This window comes from Gobius niger (genome assembly GCF_951799975.1).
Source record: "Gobius niger genome assembly, chromosome: 3".
In the NCBI taxonomy this organism is placed as follows: Eukaryota; Metazoa; Chordata; class Actinopteri; order Gobiiformes; family Gobiidae; genus Gobius; species Gobius niger.
In genome coordinates this window covers 6,159,568-6,180,740 of record NC_136854.1, presented here as the reverse complement: position 1 = coordinate 6,180,740, position 21,173 = coordinate 6,159,568, and the positions used below count along the sequence as shown (strand labels likewise).

Sequence of the window (21,173 nt, the reverse complement as noted above, 5' to 3'; positions counted from 1 at the left end):
TATTCCCCATTTTTTCTCCAAAATTTTTCCTTATTTTTGCCACAATTTTCCCCTATTTTTCCCCAAATTATTCCAAATTTTTCACACATTAGAGATGAACAAAAACCCCGCATCCCCGCTTGGACAAGAAGCCGAGAATTCAGGCAGTGCTACTGCAGTGGTTCCTTTGAGGCTCCAAGACCGAGGACACTTTCGACAGCAACCAGCAGTCAGCTCTTGCGTGGAGTCTCAGGGCTGCAGGGGCCTTGCATCACATGTTTTTTAGACTCCTCCAGTTTCATCAGGCAAAAAAATACAGATTCAAAACATGAAAAGGCTTGCCCAAACGCCACACGTTTACGAACCTGAAGCCAGAGGGATAAAACGCCTGCTGCCAACCTGCTCCAAGCACACCTGGACCTGATCGGGACCTGATCGGGACCTGGGGACGGGACCGCACCACTCCAGGATTCAACCACAATTGAACCAGGTAGGCTCTGAGGAACACTGCATTGATGGGCTAAGCTTTACTTTACACATGAATGATCAAAATGCCCGTGACTTCCATATGTAGTTGCAAGAAGTAACAAGAATATAATTACACATGTGAGTACAGGTTATTGCACATTAAAGTTAAACAAAGACAAACTAAGTGTAATTGCAGGTGTTCCGGCTGTCGTGTACAAGTGAAACTCGGAAAATTTGAATATCGTGAAAAAAGTTCTTTTAATTCTGTAATTCAACTTAAAATGTGACATAGACTCATGACGTGCAAAGTGAGATATGTTAAGCCTTTGTTATAATTTTGATGATTATGGCTTGCAGTCCATTTTCAAAATATTACAATTTTCTGAAAAGTTTTATTTGGGGTTTTTACAAGCTGTGAGCCATAATTATCACAATTATAACAAATACAGGCTTGATATATCTCACTTTGCATGATGATTTTGTCTAACAGCTTGTAAAAAAACACAAAATCTGCCACACCGCGTTAAGGCAGTCATTCAAGTAAAAGGCGTCCAAACCAATCCATGCATCATTCGTTAACTCATTTTTCAAATTGAAATCAGAAGCTAAATTATCAACGTCTGCTATGATCAGTTTTCGGGTTATGTAATAAAAAAAAATCTCTCTAAATGGCTTAAACGTTCAATCTGATGCTGAAATAGAAAAACAATATTTGAAAGTACAGGCTCAGAGCGTCATCATTTATTCGTCCGCAACAGCAGAGGTGCGGCCCATGTTATTATCTGGCTGCTGTAGTGACTTCATCCATAAAACTGTCCATTCACAGACACTCTTCAAACGCACAGGTCTACTCCCTTGTTGTCTCGTGGCTCCTGCAGGTGCATGCTGTTGTTGTTGTGTCCTCCTCCTCCTTCCTCTTCCTCGTGTGCAGCTCACTGCGGTTAGCGCTCTTGCTCTCCGGGGTTCGATTCCCACCTGGACAGGGCCTCAGTGTTTCAGAAGGAGAAATTTTAGGTCTCAAATGTCTGTAGCTGCTGTTTGTTTACTACTTTTACTTTACAGACTCTCTGCAGTGAAAAAAATCCACTTAACCTCGCAAAAACACAGCAAAGATGTAGAAAAGTATCCAGTGAAACAATGTGGAACACAGAAACTACAAATGAAGCTTAAGAGAGGGGGCACAAACAGTCGCCGGGCCAAAGCAGACTATAGACCGCTGAAAACTAACATGATGATAAGAATGTTGCAACTCTTCCTGACAGGATTAACTATCTGAAAGATGAACTCCTCAGACACGGGCAGTGGTGGGCAGGGGAATGGCACCTCCCGCCCGCTGTGGTACCACTACCCAGCATGTGCACCGACCCCGCACGCCTTCATCTTCTACTACGGCGCCAAAGTGCTCAACCTGGTGCTGGGTACTCCCTGCAACCTGCTGGTCATCTGGCACATCGCGTCACGAAAGAGCGACGCGTCCACGTCCGACATCTTCATCCTGAACCTGGCCGTGCTGGACGCCTACTTCTGCCTCATGACGCCCATAGACCTGGTCAACCGGCTGCTCCTGGCCAACGGAAAAATCTGGTGCTTCCAACGCTTCGCCTACGGGGTCAAGGACTCGGCCCCCCTCTTCCTCGTGAGTCTCTTCAATTACTTTCAGAAATACAAGTGGGTGAACTAATGCATAAGGTGTTCTAGAAATCAAGTCTCACTTCTGCTATTTAGGTGGATTTTGTGGAGCTATGAAATACATTTTATAATATGGATAAATGTAATAGGCAACATTTAAACAGCATAATCAATCAATCAATCTATCAATTCCTGAAAGTTTATGTCTATGGCACTTTACAACAGGCCAAAGTGCTTTACATGAAAACACAGAGAAAACATGTGGGATTCAGAATAACACCAGCACACAAAACAAAACAGATCAGTATGTGTTCTGGAAGACCTGTCTAAACAGGTGAGAAAAAAAAAATGGACTAAATTAAAGCAAAATGAAGTGGGTGATTTCTTTTCCATATTTATCTCAGTGCACAAAGGTGCGTCAGTCACACCCTTCCCCCGAAACAAAATGGCTGCCTTGTTTACTCAGAAAAGAGCTTTTACACGTCTGCATTCACTGTTGATCTGGACTGTGGCAGATTGTTGGACAGAGACAATGTACCTATGACCTGTACTCAGATATCCCACTGTCCAATGTGAAATCAATGGCCCTGTGGACATTTTAGACAAGTTTGTGCCTAAATGCTAATGTGGCTAACATGTGCTTCTGGTATGCACTGAGCACTGCCAGCACAAATATCAATGGATTTCTTTGGGAAATGGCTCATTTTGAAGAGAATAGTCATTAGGATTAAGGGAACAGAACTGGAATTGCCTAAAAGTTTGTTTACAAGAAGATGTTCTCATTTGTGGAGTATTTTAGGTCATTTGTGACCGTGAAAATTGAAAATAATGAGCCAAATTTTCCAAAAACAGTATTTTGTTGAAATATTTGTTGAATTATATATTAGTTGAGTATTTTGGAGAAATGCTTAATTTCAATGCTCGGTTTTCATGTTTAAAAAAAAAAAAATGTCTGTCCTTAATTAATGTTTTGATTTATGTGATGTTGTTCCATGACTGGAATAGATGTTTTGGGCAGAAGTGCCTGTTTAAAAATCTGTGCCACATGTCTATATTGGTCGAAATATAATTTGCCTAAATACTGTATGCAAGTAAATGGAACTGGAATCAGTGACATCAGGGACAGCGGGCCTGAACAGGTTAAAATGTATATAAACGACACTTGCTAACCCTAACCCTGCTCGGTTACCGGATCTACAGTAGTTTGTTTACCTGCGGCCGAATTACTACACGTGGAATTCACAAAGGAGCTTTCTACAAATCAGAAATGGCAATGTTTGGAGGACGAGCCCATGATTTTGAAGAGGTTTTTAATGCAGGCTATTAGTTACCATAGACATGCGCTAGCCTAGCACTAGCCTAGCACCACTAAACTCTGCAAATATAAGAACTGCACAAATTTAAAAAAAAATCTCCAGAAATCAACAACACTCTGGATAACTAGGATGTAGCGGCCAGCGGCCCTGTACCACTGTCTGCGAGGCTGGCAAAGTAAGAAGGTGTACTAATACTCCTGTGTTAAGTGAAGAATCCTTTTTAGTTCCGTATTTCAATAGCTTAATACCACGGTCAAAAACTGTATGCCTTCACTCTGCAGCACTGAGGCCACTCCCTTCAGCCCCTTAAATAGGCTCACCTGGACACACAGGAAGTGCAGTGCCACCTAGTGGCTGGCGGTACACAGAACTAAAAGACCTCCAAAATGGCTCTTACATTGGAAATAAGGCCCTATCAAAAATCCTTAAATATCCCTTTAAGATTGGGCACCAGCCTACTATCCTTAAAGGAACTGCCACCGTTTTTACATATGTTCTTACCTTAGCTTAGTCGAGTTGATGCTGACAACATGTTTGGTGTTTTAGCGTGTCTGAGCACACATGTAAAGACCAGACAGGCACATATCAACTTGTCTAAGCTCACGTAAGAACACATCTCAGTATACAAAAAACGGTGGCCTGTTCCTTTAAGCAAACTCACTTTAAGGTGAACATTTAGGTCTAGAATTATGCAGGCCAAGAACGTTGTACCAACGTTGTTGGCCAAATGTACTTCATAATGTACTTCATAAATAAGTACATTATTTATTTATGTACTTCATAAATAAATAAAATTTATTTATTTTCCTCAGAAATGATTAATATAATACAAATATAAATTTGTGCTAATGCTTTAATTCTGGTGATGCCTGGGTGACCATGATGCAGTTGCAGATTCAAAACTCCACGACCTGGTACCTGGAGGTACCACCATGCGAGACCCCCAAGATCCACAATACACAACCATCTTGCATCCTTAAAGGAATAGGCCACCGTTTTTACATACTGAGATATGTTACCTGAGCTTAGACGAGTTCATTTGTACCTGTCTGGTCTTCATGCGTGCCTCCTATCACGTAAACACAGCGCAGACGGTGCTAGCATTTAGCCTCACCTCCTCTATAGCTCCAAATGAGGTGAAGATAGAAGCTACCAAGTTCTTCCAGGTTTTCCTTACTTAAATATGGTTATGTGAAGTGTTACGCTATAAAGTATAATTACACAATATTAAACAATGTGGATTTTCTAAGCGGATAAAAGGGGAACTATATTGTAAGGCGTAATAATACCAGGAGTAGTTCAACATCCGCACAGTAAAGTGAAAATATTACTGAGCAGATATCGTTACTCATTACAAAGTCATTCTTTCTTTCAAGAAAAAGCGCTCATTAGGCATATTGTCAATGCTTGTCCGCCTCGTGTAAACTATGAGATATGTAGTAAATGTAAATACAGAGGGAGAAAAAAAGTATTTGGCCAAATTCCCATAGAATGTTTTTTTTATTCCCACAGTAAATATCATCTCTGACACTGACACTTACCCACATCATTACAGTGCCTCTCGCTAGTATTCATACACCTTGAACTTTTGCACATTTTGTCATGTTTACAACCCTAAACATAAAGATTTTATTTTTACTTTTTTACTGAACGTTCACACACAAGTAACAGACAACTGTGAAGTGAAAGCAAAATGATACATGATTCTGTTATTTTTCAAAAAATAGAAAAGTGAAAAGTGGGGCGTGCATAAGTATTCATACAGCATTTTCTGAGTGCATTAAATTGCCGTTAAAACATTCCTAATGACTCCAGAATGTTCACACCTTGGCCTAACGGTTAAATAGAGGCCACCTGTGTGTAATCTACTCTCAGAATAATTTCAGCTCTTCTTTTAGGCCCTCAGAGCTGTGGTCGGAGTGTATTGGTCACTAAAACACATCATGAAGGTCAAGGAGCACCAGAGAGGTCAGGGATAAAGCTGTGGAGAAGTTTAAAGCAGCATTAAGTTATACAAAGATTTCCCAAGATTTAAACATCTCCCGGAGCACTGTTCAATCCATCATTCAGAAATGGAAAGAGTATAGCACCACTGCAAACTTACCAAGACGTGGTCGTCCACCTAAACTAAAAGACCGAACAAGGAGAGCACTGGTAAGAAATGCAACCAAGTGCCCCAAGATAACTCTGGAGGAGTTGTGAAGTCCTGCCGCTGAGCTGGGGGAATCTGTACATGGGACAACTATAAGTCGTACTCTCCACAAATCTGGCCTTCATGGACGAGTGGAAGAAGAAAGCCATTATTTAAAGGAGGCCAAAAGAAATCCCGTTTGAAGTTTGCTAGAAGTCATATGGAGGACACAGCTGCATGTGGAAGAAGGAGCTTTGGTCAGATGAGACAAAAATTTAACTTTTTGGCCCAAATGCAAAATGTTATGTATGGAGCAAACCTAACACTGCTCATGGTCCTGAGTGCACCATCCCCAGTTTAAAATATACAGGGGGGAGCATCATGCTGTGGGGCTGCTTTTCGTCAGCGGGGACTGAGGAGAGTGTAAGAATAGTTGGGAACATAGATGGAGCCAAATATGGGGACATTTTGGAGGAAAACCTGCTGGAGTCAGCAAGAGAACTGAGGCTGGAGCGGAGATTCTCCTTCCAGCAGGACAATGACCCGAAGCACAAAGCTAAATCTACAATGGAATGGTTCAATAAAAACATATTAATGTGTTAGAATGGCCCAGTCAAAGTCCTGACCTAAATCCTATTGAAAATCTGTGGAATAATGTGAAAATTGCTGTTCACAAACGCTCTCCTTCTAATGTGACAGCGCTTGAGTTGTTTTGTAAAGAGGAATGGGCTAAAATGTCAGTCTCTACATGTGCTAATCTTGTAGAGTCAGAACCCAAAAGACTTGTGCTGTTATTGCAGTAAAAGGGGGTTCCACAAAGTATTCATTCATCTGTATGAATACTTATACACGCCCCACTTTTCGGTTTTCTATTTTTTGAAAAATAACAGAATAATGTATCATTTTGCTTTCACTTCACAGTTGTCTGCTACTTGTGTGTGAACGTTCAGTAAAAAAGTAAAAATAAAATCTTTATGTTTAGGGTTGTAAACATGACAAAATGTGCAAAAGTTCAAGGTGTATGAATACTAACGAGAGGCACTGTAAATCCTATAGCTTAAACATTTTTGAGAAGTGTATGGAGATTCAGAATAACCTCATTACTTCCTCCACCAAGGAGGAGCCTAGGCTGTTGACCTCCATTTCCCACGGGATATTGTGTGAAGACCGGCTTATTGATAGATTCATGTAGCTTCATCTTTAGGGCCCAGGAGAAACCCCTCCAGATCTTGGAAAAACATACAAACCTTACAAAGAAGTGTCTCACATGGCCTGGGACCTTCTTTCTGTTAGTCAAGACTCTTTGTCTTCTCCGTAGGTGTGCATCTGCCTGGACCGCTACATGGCCGTGGTCCATCCGGTGGTCTTCAGTCGAGTACGGGACAACAAGCTGCGGGCACTGGTGTCTGTCCTGGTGTGGGGGCTGGCACTGGGGTACGGAGTGGCCAAGAGTCTGGTGAAATCGGTGCTGGTGCAGCACGAGCTCTTCAGCGCCATCGTTCTCCTGGCCTTCATCGTCATGCTCTTCTCCAACGTATCCATCATCTGGGCACTGCGGCGATCGGTGGCAGGGAAGGAGAAGATGCACCCAGTGAAGAAAAAGGCTTTCCGTATGGTCATCATCATCCTGGTCATCGTCGTGTTTAACTATCTGCCTGCAGTCGCTCTCATGCCCTTTGTGTCGCGCTACAGCTTTGTGGATTACCGATGTAAGATCATTCTGAGTGTGTTTCTTCTCATGGACCTGAGCAGCATCATGGAACCACTCCTCTACCTCACCAAGATGGAGGGCGGCTGTGGCTGCTGCAGACACAGGGCTGAGAGCTCAGATGGGCCTCCACAGAAGGGCAAAGAGCAAAAACCATAAATGTCCCTTTCGGCTTCTTCAGTGGTTCTGTGAAAGATATGTTGACATTAATCAATTTTATCATTTATGTTTTGCACATTGTCACACTAAAACAAAAAATGATTTACAACCAATAACTGATTTATTAGATTTGAACTGTATTATACGTATAAATAATACACGTTGTATTTGTTTAGTATGGGAGATTTTCAATAGCTAAAGGAGTTAACATAGTATTTATAAAATATGAGTTAGTGTCCGCATTATCTGTCCCAAGATTATTCAATGTATTGGATTCTATTGAAATAAAGTTTGCCACATATCATTGAGCTCACGATTGATTGGTCCCCATTGTTTTGAAAGGAGATATGAATAGTAGGCTACTGAATACATAAGTGACAGGAGAAGAGGGCGTGACTTATAGGTGAAGAGGGCGCGAGTATAGCAGGTGAAGAGGGCGTGAGTACAACAGGTGAAGAGGGCATGAGTATAGCAGGTGAAGAGGGCGTGAGTATAACAGGTGAAGAGGGCGTGAGTATAGCAGGTGAAGAGGGCGTGAGTACAACAGGTGAAGAGGGCGTGAGTACAACAGGTGAAGAGGGCATGAGTATAGCAGGTGAAGAGGGCGTGAGTACAACAGGTGAAGAGGGCATGAGTATAGCAGGTGAAGAGGGCATGAGTACAACAGGTGAAGAGGGCGTGAGTATAACAGGTGAAGAGGGCGTGAGTACAACTGGTGAAGAGAGCGTGAGTATAACAGGTGAAGAGGGCGTGAGTATAGCAGCTGAAGAGGGTGTGAGTATAACAGGTGAAGAGGGCGTGAGTACAACAGGTGAAGAGGGCATGAGTATAGCAGGTGAAGAGGGCGTGAGTATAACAGGTGAAGAGGGCGTGAGTATAGCAGGTGAAGAGGGCGTGAGTACAACAGGTGAAGAGGGCGTGAGTACAACAGGTGAAGAGGGCATGAGTATAGCAGGTGAAGAGGGCGTGAGTACAACAGGTGAAGAGGGCATGAGTATAGCAGGTGAAGAGGGCATGAGTACAACAGGTGAAGAGGGCGTGAGTATAACAGGTGAAGAGGGCGTGAGTATAGCAGGTGAAGAGGGCGTGAGTACAACTGGTGAAGAGAGCGTGAGTTTAACAGGTGAAGAGGGCGTGAGTATAACAGGTGAAGAAGGCGTGAGTATAACAGGTGAAGAGGGCGTGAGTATAGCAGGTGAAGAGCGCGTGAGTACAACTGGTGAAGAGAGCGTGAGTATAACAGGTGAAGAGGGCGTGAGTATAGCAGCTGAAGAGGGTGTGAGTATAACAGGTGAAGAGGGCGTGAGTATAGCAGGTGAAGAGGGCGTGAGTACAACAGGTGAAGAGGGCGTGAGTATAACAGGTGAAGAGGGCGTGAGTATAACAGGTGAAGAGGGTGTGAGTATAGCAGGTGAAGAGGGCGTGAGTACAACAGGTGAAGAGGGCGTGAGTATAACAGGTGGTGAGTACAACAGGTGAAGAGGGCGTGAGTACAACAGGTGAAGAGGGCGTGAGTATAACAGGTGGTGAGTACAACAGGTGAAGAGGGCGTGAGTATAACAGGTGGTGAGTACAACAGGTGAAGAGGGCGTGAGTACAACAGGTGAAGAGGGCGTGAGTATAGAAAGTGAAGAGGGCGTGAGTATAGAAAGTGAAGAGGGCGTGAGTACAACAGGTGAAGAGGGCGTGAGTACAACAGGTGAAGAGGGCGTGAGTATAGAAAGTGAAGAGGGCGTGAGTACAACAGGTGAAGAGGGCGTGAGTACAACAGGTGAAGAGGGCGTGAGTATAACAGGTGAAGAGGGTGTGAGTATAACAGGCCTGGTGAATGAAGACGGAACAATTTAAGACTAGAGCCAAGTACTGGGTCCACTGGAGAAGAATGCTCTCTGCTTTATGTGCCTGAGGCGACAGATAGTAGAGATTCCAACCGCCGACCCACCCCTTGTGATTGGAGGGTGGGCGGTTCGAATCCCGCAGGTGCACAATGTTGTTGTGTCCTTGAGCTAGACAGGATGCACAGACACCACTTTTTCTAAAACCGATACAAGTACAAGTACTTTGATTTGAGTACTTGCCTCTACCGAATGCCCATACAAGTACAAGGCATTTTCTTAAACATTCTTTTATAGAAGACGATTTAAAAACAGACTTTTGTACAGCGGATTGGTTAGCAATTAGTTACTTTACTCATTTACATTCCTTGAGTAAAGTATATTGCATTGGAATATTGTAATTCCACTGAAGAATTCTCCTGTGTGTTGCTCTTTGCTCTCCCCAGCTGAGAGGAGCTGAGTAGATGTACACGACCACATTAATGAGTATGAGTACAGGTGTGTGGTATCGAGCCAATTCCCGATCCTGATATCGGTGCAGCCCTAAATGAGACCATTTGACCATTTAACAGAGGTATTGGAAGAGAGTAAGTAATCAATAAAATGAAAAATCGCAGAATTGTGACATTTTGAGTTTATTGTTCACATGAACAGCCAACTCTTATCGCATCATAAATGAGAGCTTTAGATTATCAAACAGATGCCTTTTGGGTCTGGCTTTGGGACTCTTTCTGTAAAATGTTATTAGCTTCTATATTAATTTAATTTGTGAAACAGTCATCATCTGGTTTAATGATGTTGGATTGGAGTTTGGATACTGTATTTTGATATTTGGCTTAATTTCACAAAAATAGCCTGTTTTCAAGAATACACCAAAATCAAAGTGAAAATGTAAAATATATTGTTTCAAAATCATCTTGCAAACCCCCAAGTTTACAGTACAGTATGGTACGGTACAGTACGGTATGGCAATGTATACCTTACCTTACTTTAAATTTGCCTATTGTCCCCGTAGGCAAATTTATCCTCTGCATTTGACCCCTCCTTCGATGCCGTTGGGGCGACCCGTAAGGAGCAGTGGGAGACCACAGTGTTGTGCACGGTGACCCATCTCCTGTTGTGGAGCCAGGTTAATGGTAAGTATCACCTGGCTGGAGGATTAACCTATTGTACATGTTTTGGTAGCGGAAACCGAAGGAAAATCTAAACACAGACACGGGGAGAAATTTAAACTCCACACAGAAAGGCCCCGCCCGGGGATCGAACGCCGGACCTTCTATGAGTGAAGCACAAGTGCTAACCTCTGCACACGTGTTTACGTAACACTACAGCTTTACATGTAGAGGGCTTTTCAAACACAGGGCCAGATCTTGTGCCTGGCGCACCGGGTGCGCAGGCCTCTAGCGAACTGAGATGTTGCTATTGCGCTACGCGTCTTTGCTACTTGCAAGAGGGCGTCGTAAGAGGAGGTGACTGCATTTTGAAACACAAGATCGGGCCCATAGTCTCTCTTTAAGGAACAGGCCACCGTTTTTCCATTCTGAGAAAAACCTTTTATCTACTACTACTTTTTATCTGAGCTTATACATTGATACGTATACCTGTCTGGTCTTTGTGCGTGCCCGTGGAAGAGCGTGATAGCTTCTTCACCCCCGTTTGGAGCTATAGGAATATACTGGGAGAGGCCAAATGTTAACAACACCTTTGGTGTTTGTGCATGACTAAGCGCACGCTCAAAGACCAGACAGGTACACATCAACTCATCTAAGCTCAGGCAAGAACATATCTCAGTATGTAGAAACGGTGGCCTGTTCCTTTAAAACTTGTTTTGCCCCAGCTCTCACATTATATTATATTATTTATTTTAAATCTTTGAACCCACAGAAATGTGCAGAGCCTTACCTGGTCAGGTCCTGGACAGATCCCAGTGTGTGGGGGTAGAGTGGGAGCAGGGCTTTTATCCTAGGACCCCAGGGAGAGTCTGGACATAACAACTTTAGTTGGTCGCATTGGGCAAGTCTTTTCCTGTTTTGAATCTGTATTTTGTGTCTGATGTAAGTGGAGGAGTGTAAAAACATGTGATGCAAGGCCTCTGCAGCCCAGAGACATCACGCAAGATCTGACTCTTGGTTACTCCAACTGTTTGTGATGGTTTAGGTGCTCGTGCAACTGTAGGGATACCATAGATCTACCACAAGATTAGCACAGGAGGAACTCAGGAGTACCACTGAAGAGCACCCGGACAACAACAGGTCTACCACAGATAACATAGAACAGAACGCCATTAAAGCACCACACACAAAATTCTATTCCAGGCTGGCACGTACCTGTACTGCAGACAGAGCAAATGTGCTGAAGGCCCCAGACCCACATGGATGCAAACTTCGAATGCATGTGAACATTACTCCACTTTTACTAGCGGGCAACACAGGTTTTTATCAGGCTTAATTATGACAGAAACATGGTATTTACTTTATTTCTCTTTTTCGTTTTGGCATTTTGGTTAAAAGCAGAATTACTTTGGACACTCATACATTATGTCCAAGGCGCATACAGCTTGACAGTTTCAATGGTCGTAACATGGACAGTATGAAGTACAAGGGAGTTCCCCAAAACCGGGGGGGGAGGCGCAGAACCTGGCACGCCACAGGTCTTGTACACAATGCCCCATCATGTACGCAGGGAGTCCAACGCCGAGGGCACTAAGACACACACCTGTTAGCTCTGAGCAACATTTACACGGGCTAGCCTGTGCACACTCAACTCACCGATGCCTCCTTGCGGCTGCAGTGCGCCTATCGTGAGGTCCTCCTTGCAGCTAGACCGGTTCCTGACTGGTGGATGACGTCAGGGGTGACTTATCCGAAGCTGGACATGATGGCGATGCAATACCCATATACCTATCTATCAAAGCCAACAGTACCGCAAGGTTTGAAACAGCAAAATTATTAATTAGTGTTGCGTTCTCAGCTGTCACAATAAATGAGACAGAGAAACTACTTTGCAGTATTACGTTAACCCAGAGAAGTGCATAATAAGGGAGAGTAAGCAGAACAATCATCTAAATAAAGGAGAAGATTATGGGGTTGCGAGCCTCAATTAGAATTTGGAAGGAAAAAATCTGGATAACATCCGAATTTGCACAGCTTATTTTGTAGCTGGTATGTGGATTTTACATTTAATTAACAGGGTTCAGCCTATGTGTAAAAAGTTTACATCACATTTTCAATTAGCAAGGTTAATTCCAACATGACCTCTAGTTAGAGGTGGGAAATAACACAAAAAAAATTACACACATTTCTAAGAGTGTTCGTCTTTCGTATAAAGAGCCTATCAAATATTAATGAGAAAATGCATTCACTTACGGGAGGCAAGATTGCAGATCGCCACTGAACAAGCTGGCCTCCGTTTAGAACTTCAGTTTGTTAATAAAACGTTGTTTTTTGCATTCAGTCTTACATTGTACAACTGGTCAACTGGACTTGTTCTTGCCATTGAGCTGCTTCTTCGGACCTGCCTTACTCGTTGGAGGTATTTGGCCGTAGCCACTTTCCTTGTCACCTCTTCGAGGTTGCCATTTGCTTCTGTGTGGACTACCTTCCCTCTCTTAGTCATCGTCCGACCACACTTCTCTAGTCCGAATGACATCCCGATGTTTGTTTGTGTACTTTATCGTCCCCGTAGGGAAATTTATCCTCTGTATTTGACCCAGATGATGCTGGGGTAACACGTAAGGAGCAGTGGGAGACGGCAGTGACACGTCCGGAGACCCATCTCCATGAATTGGAGCTAGGTTGATGGTCATGGATTCACCTATTATACATGTTTTTAGTGGTAGGGAAAACCCGAGTACCCGGAGGAAACCTGCGCAGACATGAGAACATGCAAACTCCACACAGAAAGGCCCCGTCCAGGTGGGAATCGAACCCGGGACCTTCTAGCTGTGAAGCGGAAGCACTAACCATGCCTCCCATTTCAGCACTGCAGATCCTGGTGGTATGGATCAGTGAGACGATGGCTTGCTGATTCTTAGTGTACAGCTTGATGTCATCCATGTAGAGGAGGTGAGAGGAAAGCAAGCCGGGACCCCTTCACAGGCACAGTTACGCGCGCCTTTACCTGGCAATTTCTCTCGAATGTCCGCTCTCTTCCCAACAAGATGGACGAGCTAGTGCTGCTGATGAGAAGAAACAAGGAACGCGAAGATCCTGGACACCGTGCTACAACAGGAGGGCTTTCATCATCTCTGCTGAAACTACAAACACTGGAACTCCTCAGGGCTGTGTACTTTACCCCTGGCTCTTGTCCTGTACACTGCTGCACCTCCAGTCACCAGTCCGTAAAACTGATCAAGTTTGCGGTGAGAAGGGACCCCACCCTCAAAGACAAATTGGTCAGCAAACTGCAATTCCACTCATGTAATCTATCGCCTCGACTGTAAATGTGGTTGCTTTTATGTTGGTCTGACTAGAATGAGAATTGAGAGACAAATTTTCGGAGCATATGCCATAAGAACGGAGAACCTCAACTATCCTATCGCAAAAAAAATTCAGACTTCCACACAATGTAACCCCACAGTCACCTCACGGTCATGGTAATTGAACTCGGTCATAACAATAAAAGAGCAGGAGATAGACTACGCACTCTGGAACAGACAGAAACCTATTGGATTGCAGGCGACAAAATACCCTGGCCTGAGCGAGGAGATCAACAACTCAGTATTTCTGGCAATGGCCCCTGCCTCGTTTTCTCTTTAGGAGCCCTTTCTCCATGTTGTTCACCTACTTTCATTTTGTATTCTTGAATGTGAAGTTATGTGAAATTATTAATATCACTTGTAAAACATGCAAATGTTTTTTCTATTATGTCTTGTGTATCCTGTATGTTTAGCGGTCGACCACATAGTGTAGGGGTGCTATAGATTCCTACTGTATATGCAGTACATGACTGTCATTTTCAATTTTTGTTGTTGCTCCATCTACTGCATACCACATCATCATTTCATATGTGAGTTTTAAAACGTATCTTTCTGTGTTTTCGTTCATCATCACAAGATCAGGAGACTGAGGTCTTGTATATTTAAGCACACCTGTGCTCATTTGTAATCATTGAATGCCCTGAAGAAGGTCGCCATGCGACCCAAACGCGTTGGCACCGTCCCATTCAATTTTAAGAACTTTTATTAATCGGAGTGCCTCAGATTCTCTCTCCTTCTCATTGATGTATTTTTATTTGTGTTTTGTTCACATTGGTATGGGCTAGTTCCTCGGCATCAGCAAGTGCCTTGACCCTGGCATCGGTATCGGAAAGGGAAAAATGGTATTGCTATATAACAACGCTATTACTAATACAAATATTTCCCTTGTACTCTACTTTAGTCAGTGAAAATACTCATTAATGTAGGGAAACGAGAGCGAAAATATCTTTGGAGAAGCTGGTGTAGGTTTTCCCTCATGTAGAACTCCTATGGTACTCCTTTGGTTCTCGTCATAGACTGTTGTGTGGTGGACCTGTGGTACTCTGTCAGTTATATGATAGACCAGGGGTCACCAACCTTATTTCAGCTGAGGGCTACTTTAAGAGCATTAAGTTGTTTGAGGGCTACTAGTTAAAAACAAATCCTAAAGACTTAAACGTACACTGTTCACTTATAGGATATTGACCCCATATTATATTAAAATAGCTTTATTTTAAACTCATACCGAGTCACAAGAACCGAAATAACTGTAATTTTAAGAATTAGATTCAAGAAAATGAAGTGTTTTACACTTTAGAAAAAGTCCCAAGGGCTAGTGGACATGCCCCAAAGGGCCCCTGGGTGCCTGCGGGCACCACGTTGATGACCCCTGCGATAGACTCTTAACAGTAACCAAGAGTCAGGTGTCCGTTGCATCACATGTTTTTACACTCCTCCAGTTACATCAGACACAAAATACAGATTCAAAACATGAAAAGACTTGCCCATATGTGACCAACTGGAGTTATAATGTCCAGACTCTCCCTATAAAAGGCCCGCTCCCAGTCTGCCTCCCCCACACACTGGGATCTGACCGGGACCGGACCAGGTAAGGCTCAGCACACTCCTGTGGGTTCAGAGAAGGGCTACGGCAGTAATGGAAATTGCAATTTTAGTGTTCACTATAATCCCTATGCTGCAGTTGTGCTTCAACTGTAAATCTGTAGTTACTGGACACTTTGGAACTGATGTGATGAAGCGGGAAAATAATGCAATTAAATATTGTGTAAATTGTTCAGTTCAAAGTCCTGCTTTTTCAACTGTTAGCTGTTTCCCAAACTCCTTTCTCACAATGTACCCAGCGCATAGTATCGTGTGTACAGCTCTGTCCTCACAGTCTCTCTGTGCATGTATCTGCTCTGCCTGACGTCTGCCTACTCTCTTTTATTAACAATCAGTCAGGAAGATGAACTCCTCGGACGCGTACATCAGTGGTCAGCGCAGGAACAGCACCTCCCGCCCACTGTGGTACCTGTACCCGGAGTGTGCAGTCGCACCGTACGCCTACATCTTCTACTACGGTGCCAAAGTGCTCAACCTGGTGCTGGGTACTCCCTGTAACTTGCTGGTCATCTGGCACATCGCGTCACGGCAGAGCGACACGTCCACCTCTGACGTCTTCTTCCTGAACCTGGCTGTGCTGGACGCCTACTTCTGCCTCATGACGCCCATAGAGCTGGTCAACAGTGTGGTCCTGGACGACCAGTACATCTGGTACTTCCAACGCTTTTCCTACGGGGTCAAGGACTCTGCTCCCTTCTTCCTCGTGAGTCTTAACCCCTATTATGAGAAAAAAAGGTTTTAATTCACCTCTCACAAGCGCCGTTCCCTTCGCCAGTGTTTGCTAGGTCCGGGCAAGAAGTGGAGTCTCTGACTGGGTGTTTATTCTTGGGAACAATGTATAAACAAAAGAAAGGACAGCACTCCTTGACAAACAATAAAACTTTCTCCTGACTCGGAGTGCTGTCCAATCTTTTGTTTATACATTTAGTTGATACAAGTGGAGTTTACTATGTATGATAATGGAGAAGTGCGTGTAAGTGACTCTTTTTGGTGCAATACCAGCACGATTGAGGCAAAATGAGTTGCAATGTCCAGTGGAGGAGTATATTTCAAATGTGCAATGAAGGAGACGCTACAAACTTTTGGCTTTAAGAAATGGGAAAAACCCTGGAGCTGCCGGAAGCACAGTCATCTGGACTAGCTATGCTCTTAGTAAGACGATCTCTTCTTATGTTAGTCTATGTTAGTACTCAATAAAGTACAGGTGAAACAAGGAAAATTTGAATATCATGAAAAGGTTCATTTATTTCTGTAATTCAACTTACAATGTGAAACTAATATATGATATAGACTTATGACATGCAAAGTGACATATGTCAAGCCGTTGTTTTAATACAGACACATACAGAAAGGGGACCTTCTAGCTGTGAAGCATGAGTGCTAACCGCTGTACCACTGTGCCGTCCATTCTTTTTTTTCTTTTCTGTAGGTGTGCATAGGCCTGGACCGCTACATGGCCGTAGTCCATCCGGTGGTCTTCAGTCGAGTACGGGACAACAAGCTGCGAGCGCTGGTGTCTGTCCTGGTGTGGGGGCTGGTTCTGGGGTACGGAGTGGCCAAGAGTCTGGTGAAAACGATGCTGGTGCAGGATGAGCTCTTCAGCGCCATTATTCTCCTGGCCTTCATCGTCATGCTCTTCTCCAACGGGTCCATCATCTGGACGCTGCGGCGCTCGGTGGCGGGGAAGGAGAAGATGCACCCAGTGAAGAAGAAGGCTTTGCGAATGGTCATCATCATCCTGGCCATCAGCGTGGTTAACTACCTGCCTGCAGTCGCTCTCATGCCCTTTGTGTCGCGCTACAGCTTTGTGGATTACCGATGTAAGATCATTGTGAGTGTGTTTCTTCTCATGGACCTGAGCTGCATCATGGAACCACTCCTCTACCTCACCAAGATGGAGGGTGGCTGTGGCTGCTGTGGACACTTGGCAAAGGACCCTGATGGCCCGCAGTGTGAGTTAAAACCCTAATTGTTTTCTGGACTGAAGATGCTTGTGTGGCATCTACCTTAGTAGAGTAGTTCTCCATCTGTCCACTGGGGGCGCTGAACTTCACTATAAAAACACCAGTTCCTCAGTGCTCTTCCTATAGCTCTTGCACTTCTTGCTTTGGTCCCACTGGGAGCGGTGCTTCACGAGGGCGGTATTGCTTCGGTTTTGGGGGGGGCGTGCCAAGTGCATGCTGACAGCAGCTGTGGATTGGGTGTGTGTGGCCCCAATGGTCCAGTGTTGTTCTGAGCATTTGCCTTTTAAACAGATGTAGGAAGCGGTTGTGTGTTCTTTGAGGCTGTGTCCAGTATGCCCACCATGGCTGCCTTGCATCACATCGTTATCTCCACACGCTTGGTTTTCATGTTCACGCATTGTGTGCAGCCAAACTTCTGTTTTGTTCTGTTCTGAACACCTTGTTAAAACAAATGGAAAAACCTATTTTACAAAAAGAAAACTAAACCAAAATATATTCTAGTGAATAAATTGAGAAATTTGGAATTGTGGTCCACCTCTTTGTTTTTCAACCTACCTGTGTCCTTAATTGCTGTTACTGTAAAACATGAGGGTAAGCTCGGATCACTTTCAAATCAATCGCACATTTCATTGCAATATTCAAAAATCCAATCAGCAATGCCTGACTTAAATAAAAGGCAGATGAAAGAATGAAATTGCATACTAGCCACTCAATTTGTTGCCGGGATGGAATGCATGCTATGTTAGGACATCACATGCACACCGTATTTTCTGGACTATAAGACGTGTGCAAGTTTAAATCTCGTACAAAAACTCCCGGAGAGTAGCAGATCGTGTCCAGAGCAAGAATCAAAATAGCACAAATTCAGAGAGGCGACATGCTGCATTCAGAGCTATTCCCATGTCTCGCTCAAGTAAGGAAGTCAAAGAGATTCACACCGAATGATATAGTTTTTACAGCCCTGTACACGTAGTCAGAACAGAGAGAGGCAGCTGAGATGCTGTCCTTGGGTCTCAATGGGGTATGAATATGCGTACGGTATGCTAACACATTGATGGTTAGCTACATGAAGCATAAACAACGAACTAAATGGGTGTCTGGTATGTTCACGTCACATAAACAGTTCAGATGACTATAGCATAAAGAACATACCAAACTCTCCATCTCACTCCAAATCACTAAATCCATTGAAATCTTCATCCTCTGTGTCACTTCTTAGCAATTGCCTTGGCAACGACCTAGACACAGAGGCTTAACTGCACCGTTGACAAGCCTGTCCCAACAGCACCTTTTATACGACGTATACGAGTGTATCAAATAAAACGAGGCTAACAGCACGTAGCTGTGCCATTCACTGGACTTGTTTTTATTAAGCTAATGTTGTTGTTAGCATTGCATTTAGTCATGAATGTGCAGACCTGACACTGTGATGTTGGTTCTTAAAAAGTGGCATTTACATCGCAAAAGGACTCAAGTCAAGGCCAGTCACTGTGTAAATAATGTAATATTAGTAGGCAAGTTTGGGAGTTTGTGGTTTAAACATTGAAATACTTGGCCTTTTAACTTTACTCATGCAGACTTTTCTCAAGGCAAAAGCTGTAGTTTTAGTATCATAGCTACTTTACATATTGTTTTTCAATGTTATGTAGAAATGATGTCACGTGTGTTTATGATATAATATTTCTGTTTTCAGGGCAAACCATTGAAGATAGATTGCCAATTTGTGGAGCAATACTAAATAATTCTTCCGTGTGCCAAGTCCAGCATGTTCAGCAATTCAAGAGTTCAAATAAAGTTAACGTACAACAATGCTGTGTATATTTTAAATGTGACGGTGTAATTCTGAAGTATGAAAATTGATTGTTTTGGAAAATCTTTATTTATATCAATTATATTCAACAAAACATGAGTTACACCAGTCAGTGTAGTACACGATCATCCCTGTGTCCACATGTGAGTGTTCCTCTCTGTTGCGGTACTTCTGCTCAGTGATATCTAGTAGTCTATGACTGTTTGCCAGTCTATTTTTTATTGTTTTATTTCTTCTAGTACCCGAGCCTGCCCTGGAGCTACTCCCAGGACCAAGTCAAGCCATGAAGACATTTTTTGTTAATAAATTCACTTCGATCCACGCTTTGGGTGTTGTGTCTGTTTATGGGTCCAACTTAACAAACCCTAACAGACGTTGTAGTTCTATTCAGCCCTGCAGCCTCTGACCATACGATAGTTCATTGTACTATAGTTCCATCCATCCATCCATCCATCCATCCATCCATCCATCTTCTTCCACTTGTTGTGGGGGCAGCTGTTGGAGCTGCTCAAATCACATTGCACCAGCCCCTTATGGCTCCTCCTGCAGGTGGTGGGTCCACAGAAGGACGGCCTCACGATTCTCGGGCCTGTTGGTCTCTCATAAGTGGCTTCTGACCCGCTCTTTGTCTGACCCGTCAACTATAGGACCTGTTTGCCATGGGAGACCCTAACAGGGGCACGAAGCCCCCGACAACATAGCTCCTAGGATCATTCGGGTCCTCAAACCCCTCCACCACGTTAAGGTGTCGGTTCCAGGAGGGGATGTACTATAGTATAGTTAATTATAGTTAATTTAAACACTGTATGCTCACAGGGAGTAGGGGGAAACAAAAAAGCTCATATGTGCATACACCATGTACCAAGTTAATATTTGCATTTCAAAATCATACAGTCAGACATCGCCATTGGCATCACTTTACATGTATTTGCCTTCAGATATTTACAGATACCAATCTTAAGTCATCTTTTCTATTCTGTTTCCAATCATATTAAATGCAACACAGTAATTGTCAGTTATGTCAGAGTATTTTAAAGGCACATTAAACATGCCTATTCTATATCGAACTTCCCTGTTGTCACTACCATTTTTACTACAATGTTTTATTGTACGTTTAATTATTTATTTCTATGATCATTATACTTTTGAAGTACATGTTGACAGTTAAACTACACTACCATACAAACCCTGAGCAGACAGCAGACCATAGAAGCAGTGGCGGCTGGTGATTTTTATTTTAGGGGGGGACGCAGCTGTAGACGGAAAAACAAATACCTAAAATCTAATCTAATCTAACCTAATCTAATTTAATCTAATCTAATCTAACAAATCTATACTAAAACACAACCGCATTAGTGGTTCCTGGTACACAGTCCAGAACCACTACTTGAACCTAAATGTGGCCCTCCTTTCCTTCTGTTTTACAAATTTGTCTATGACTTTTTGAATAAAGTCAGTCATCTCTGTCTCTTTTCCATTGACAGCATGGGAAGTGCATTCAGTCTCTCCTGGGTCATGGTGTTCCTGAGAAAAGTTTTGATACGTTTCAATGTTGAGAAGCATCTCTCAGCTTCTGCAGCGGTCTTCGGTGTAGTGATGAGGATCTTTTGGAGAGTAGTAGTTTCTGAAAATACCTCTCCAAGATTGTTTTCCACAAACAGCTGGAAGAGGTCCACTGCACCACGGCAGGCTTTGAATTCTTCCTTGCTGTAGATAAGACTGAGCTCTGTCTTCAGTTTGTTTCCGCTGAGCATTGGGGAGGCCTTCAAGGTGCTGCTCAGTGCATCTTCAGGAAATGTTGTGTTGTACTGTGTAAACCCGTCACTCTGCAACAGGGTGGCGCTGACAAGATGGTTTGTGAAAGAGAACCTTTCCCTTGTGTGCCCCAATATGGTATCACAGACCTACAGAAAGAGGATGAAAAATAATTAATTTCAAAACCAAATGTTGGTCATAACACAAAATATTAAGCAATTATCAAATCTAACCCAGCTCCAAGAAAATAAAGCTGTATTTTGTGTGTCATATGTGGCATTTACCATTTTAATACACTTTTTTGTGTAAACTAAATAGTTTTATGTCTTACAGGTTCTGT

At 43.3% G+C, this 21,173-nt stretch overlaps 1 protein-coding gene and 1 long non-coding RNA gene across 2 annotated transcripts in view; both read left to right on the top strand.

The window, feature by feature from the left end:
• LOC306961413 overlaps positions 1-21,173 on the top strand; it is a 148,724-nt gene that overhangs the window by 121,315 nt on the left and 6,236 nt on the right. The window lies entirely within an intron of this gene.
• On the top strand, positions 414-17,273 carry LOC306960458 (uncharacterized protein; the record flags this gene model as incomplete). The annotated part of the gene is made up of 7 exons (XM_079552888.1): positions 414-469; positions 1,710-2,083; positions 6,842-7,370; positions 7,794-8,500; positions 10,241-10,361; positions 15,640-16,007; positions 16,734-17,273. Exons 2-7 carry the CDS (start codon positions 1,727-1,729, stop codon positions 17,271-17,273), a joined length of 2,622 nt encoding a protein of 873 aa, XP_079409014.1. The 5' UTR covers positions 414-469; positions 1,710-1,726.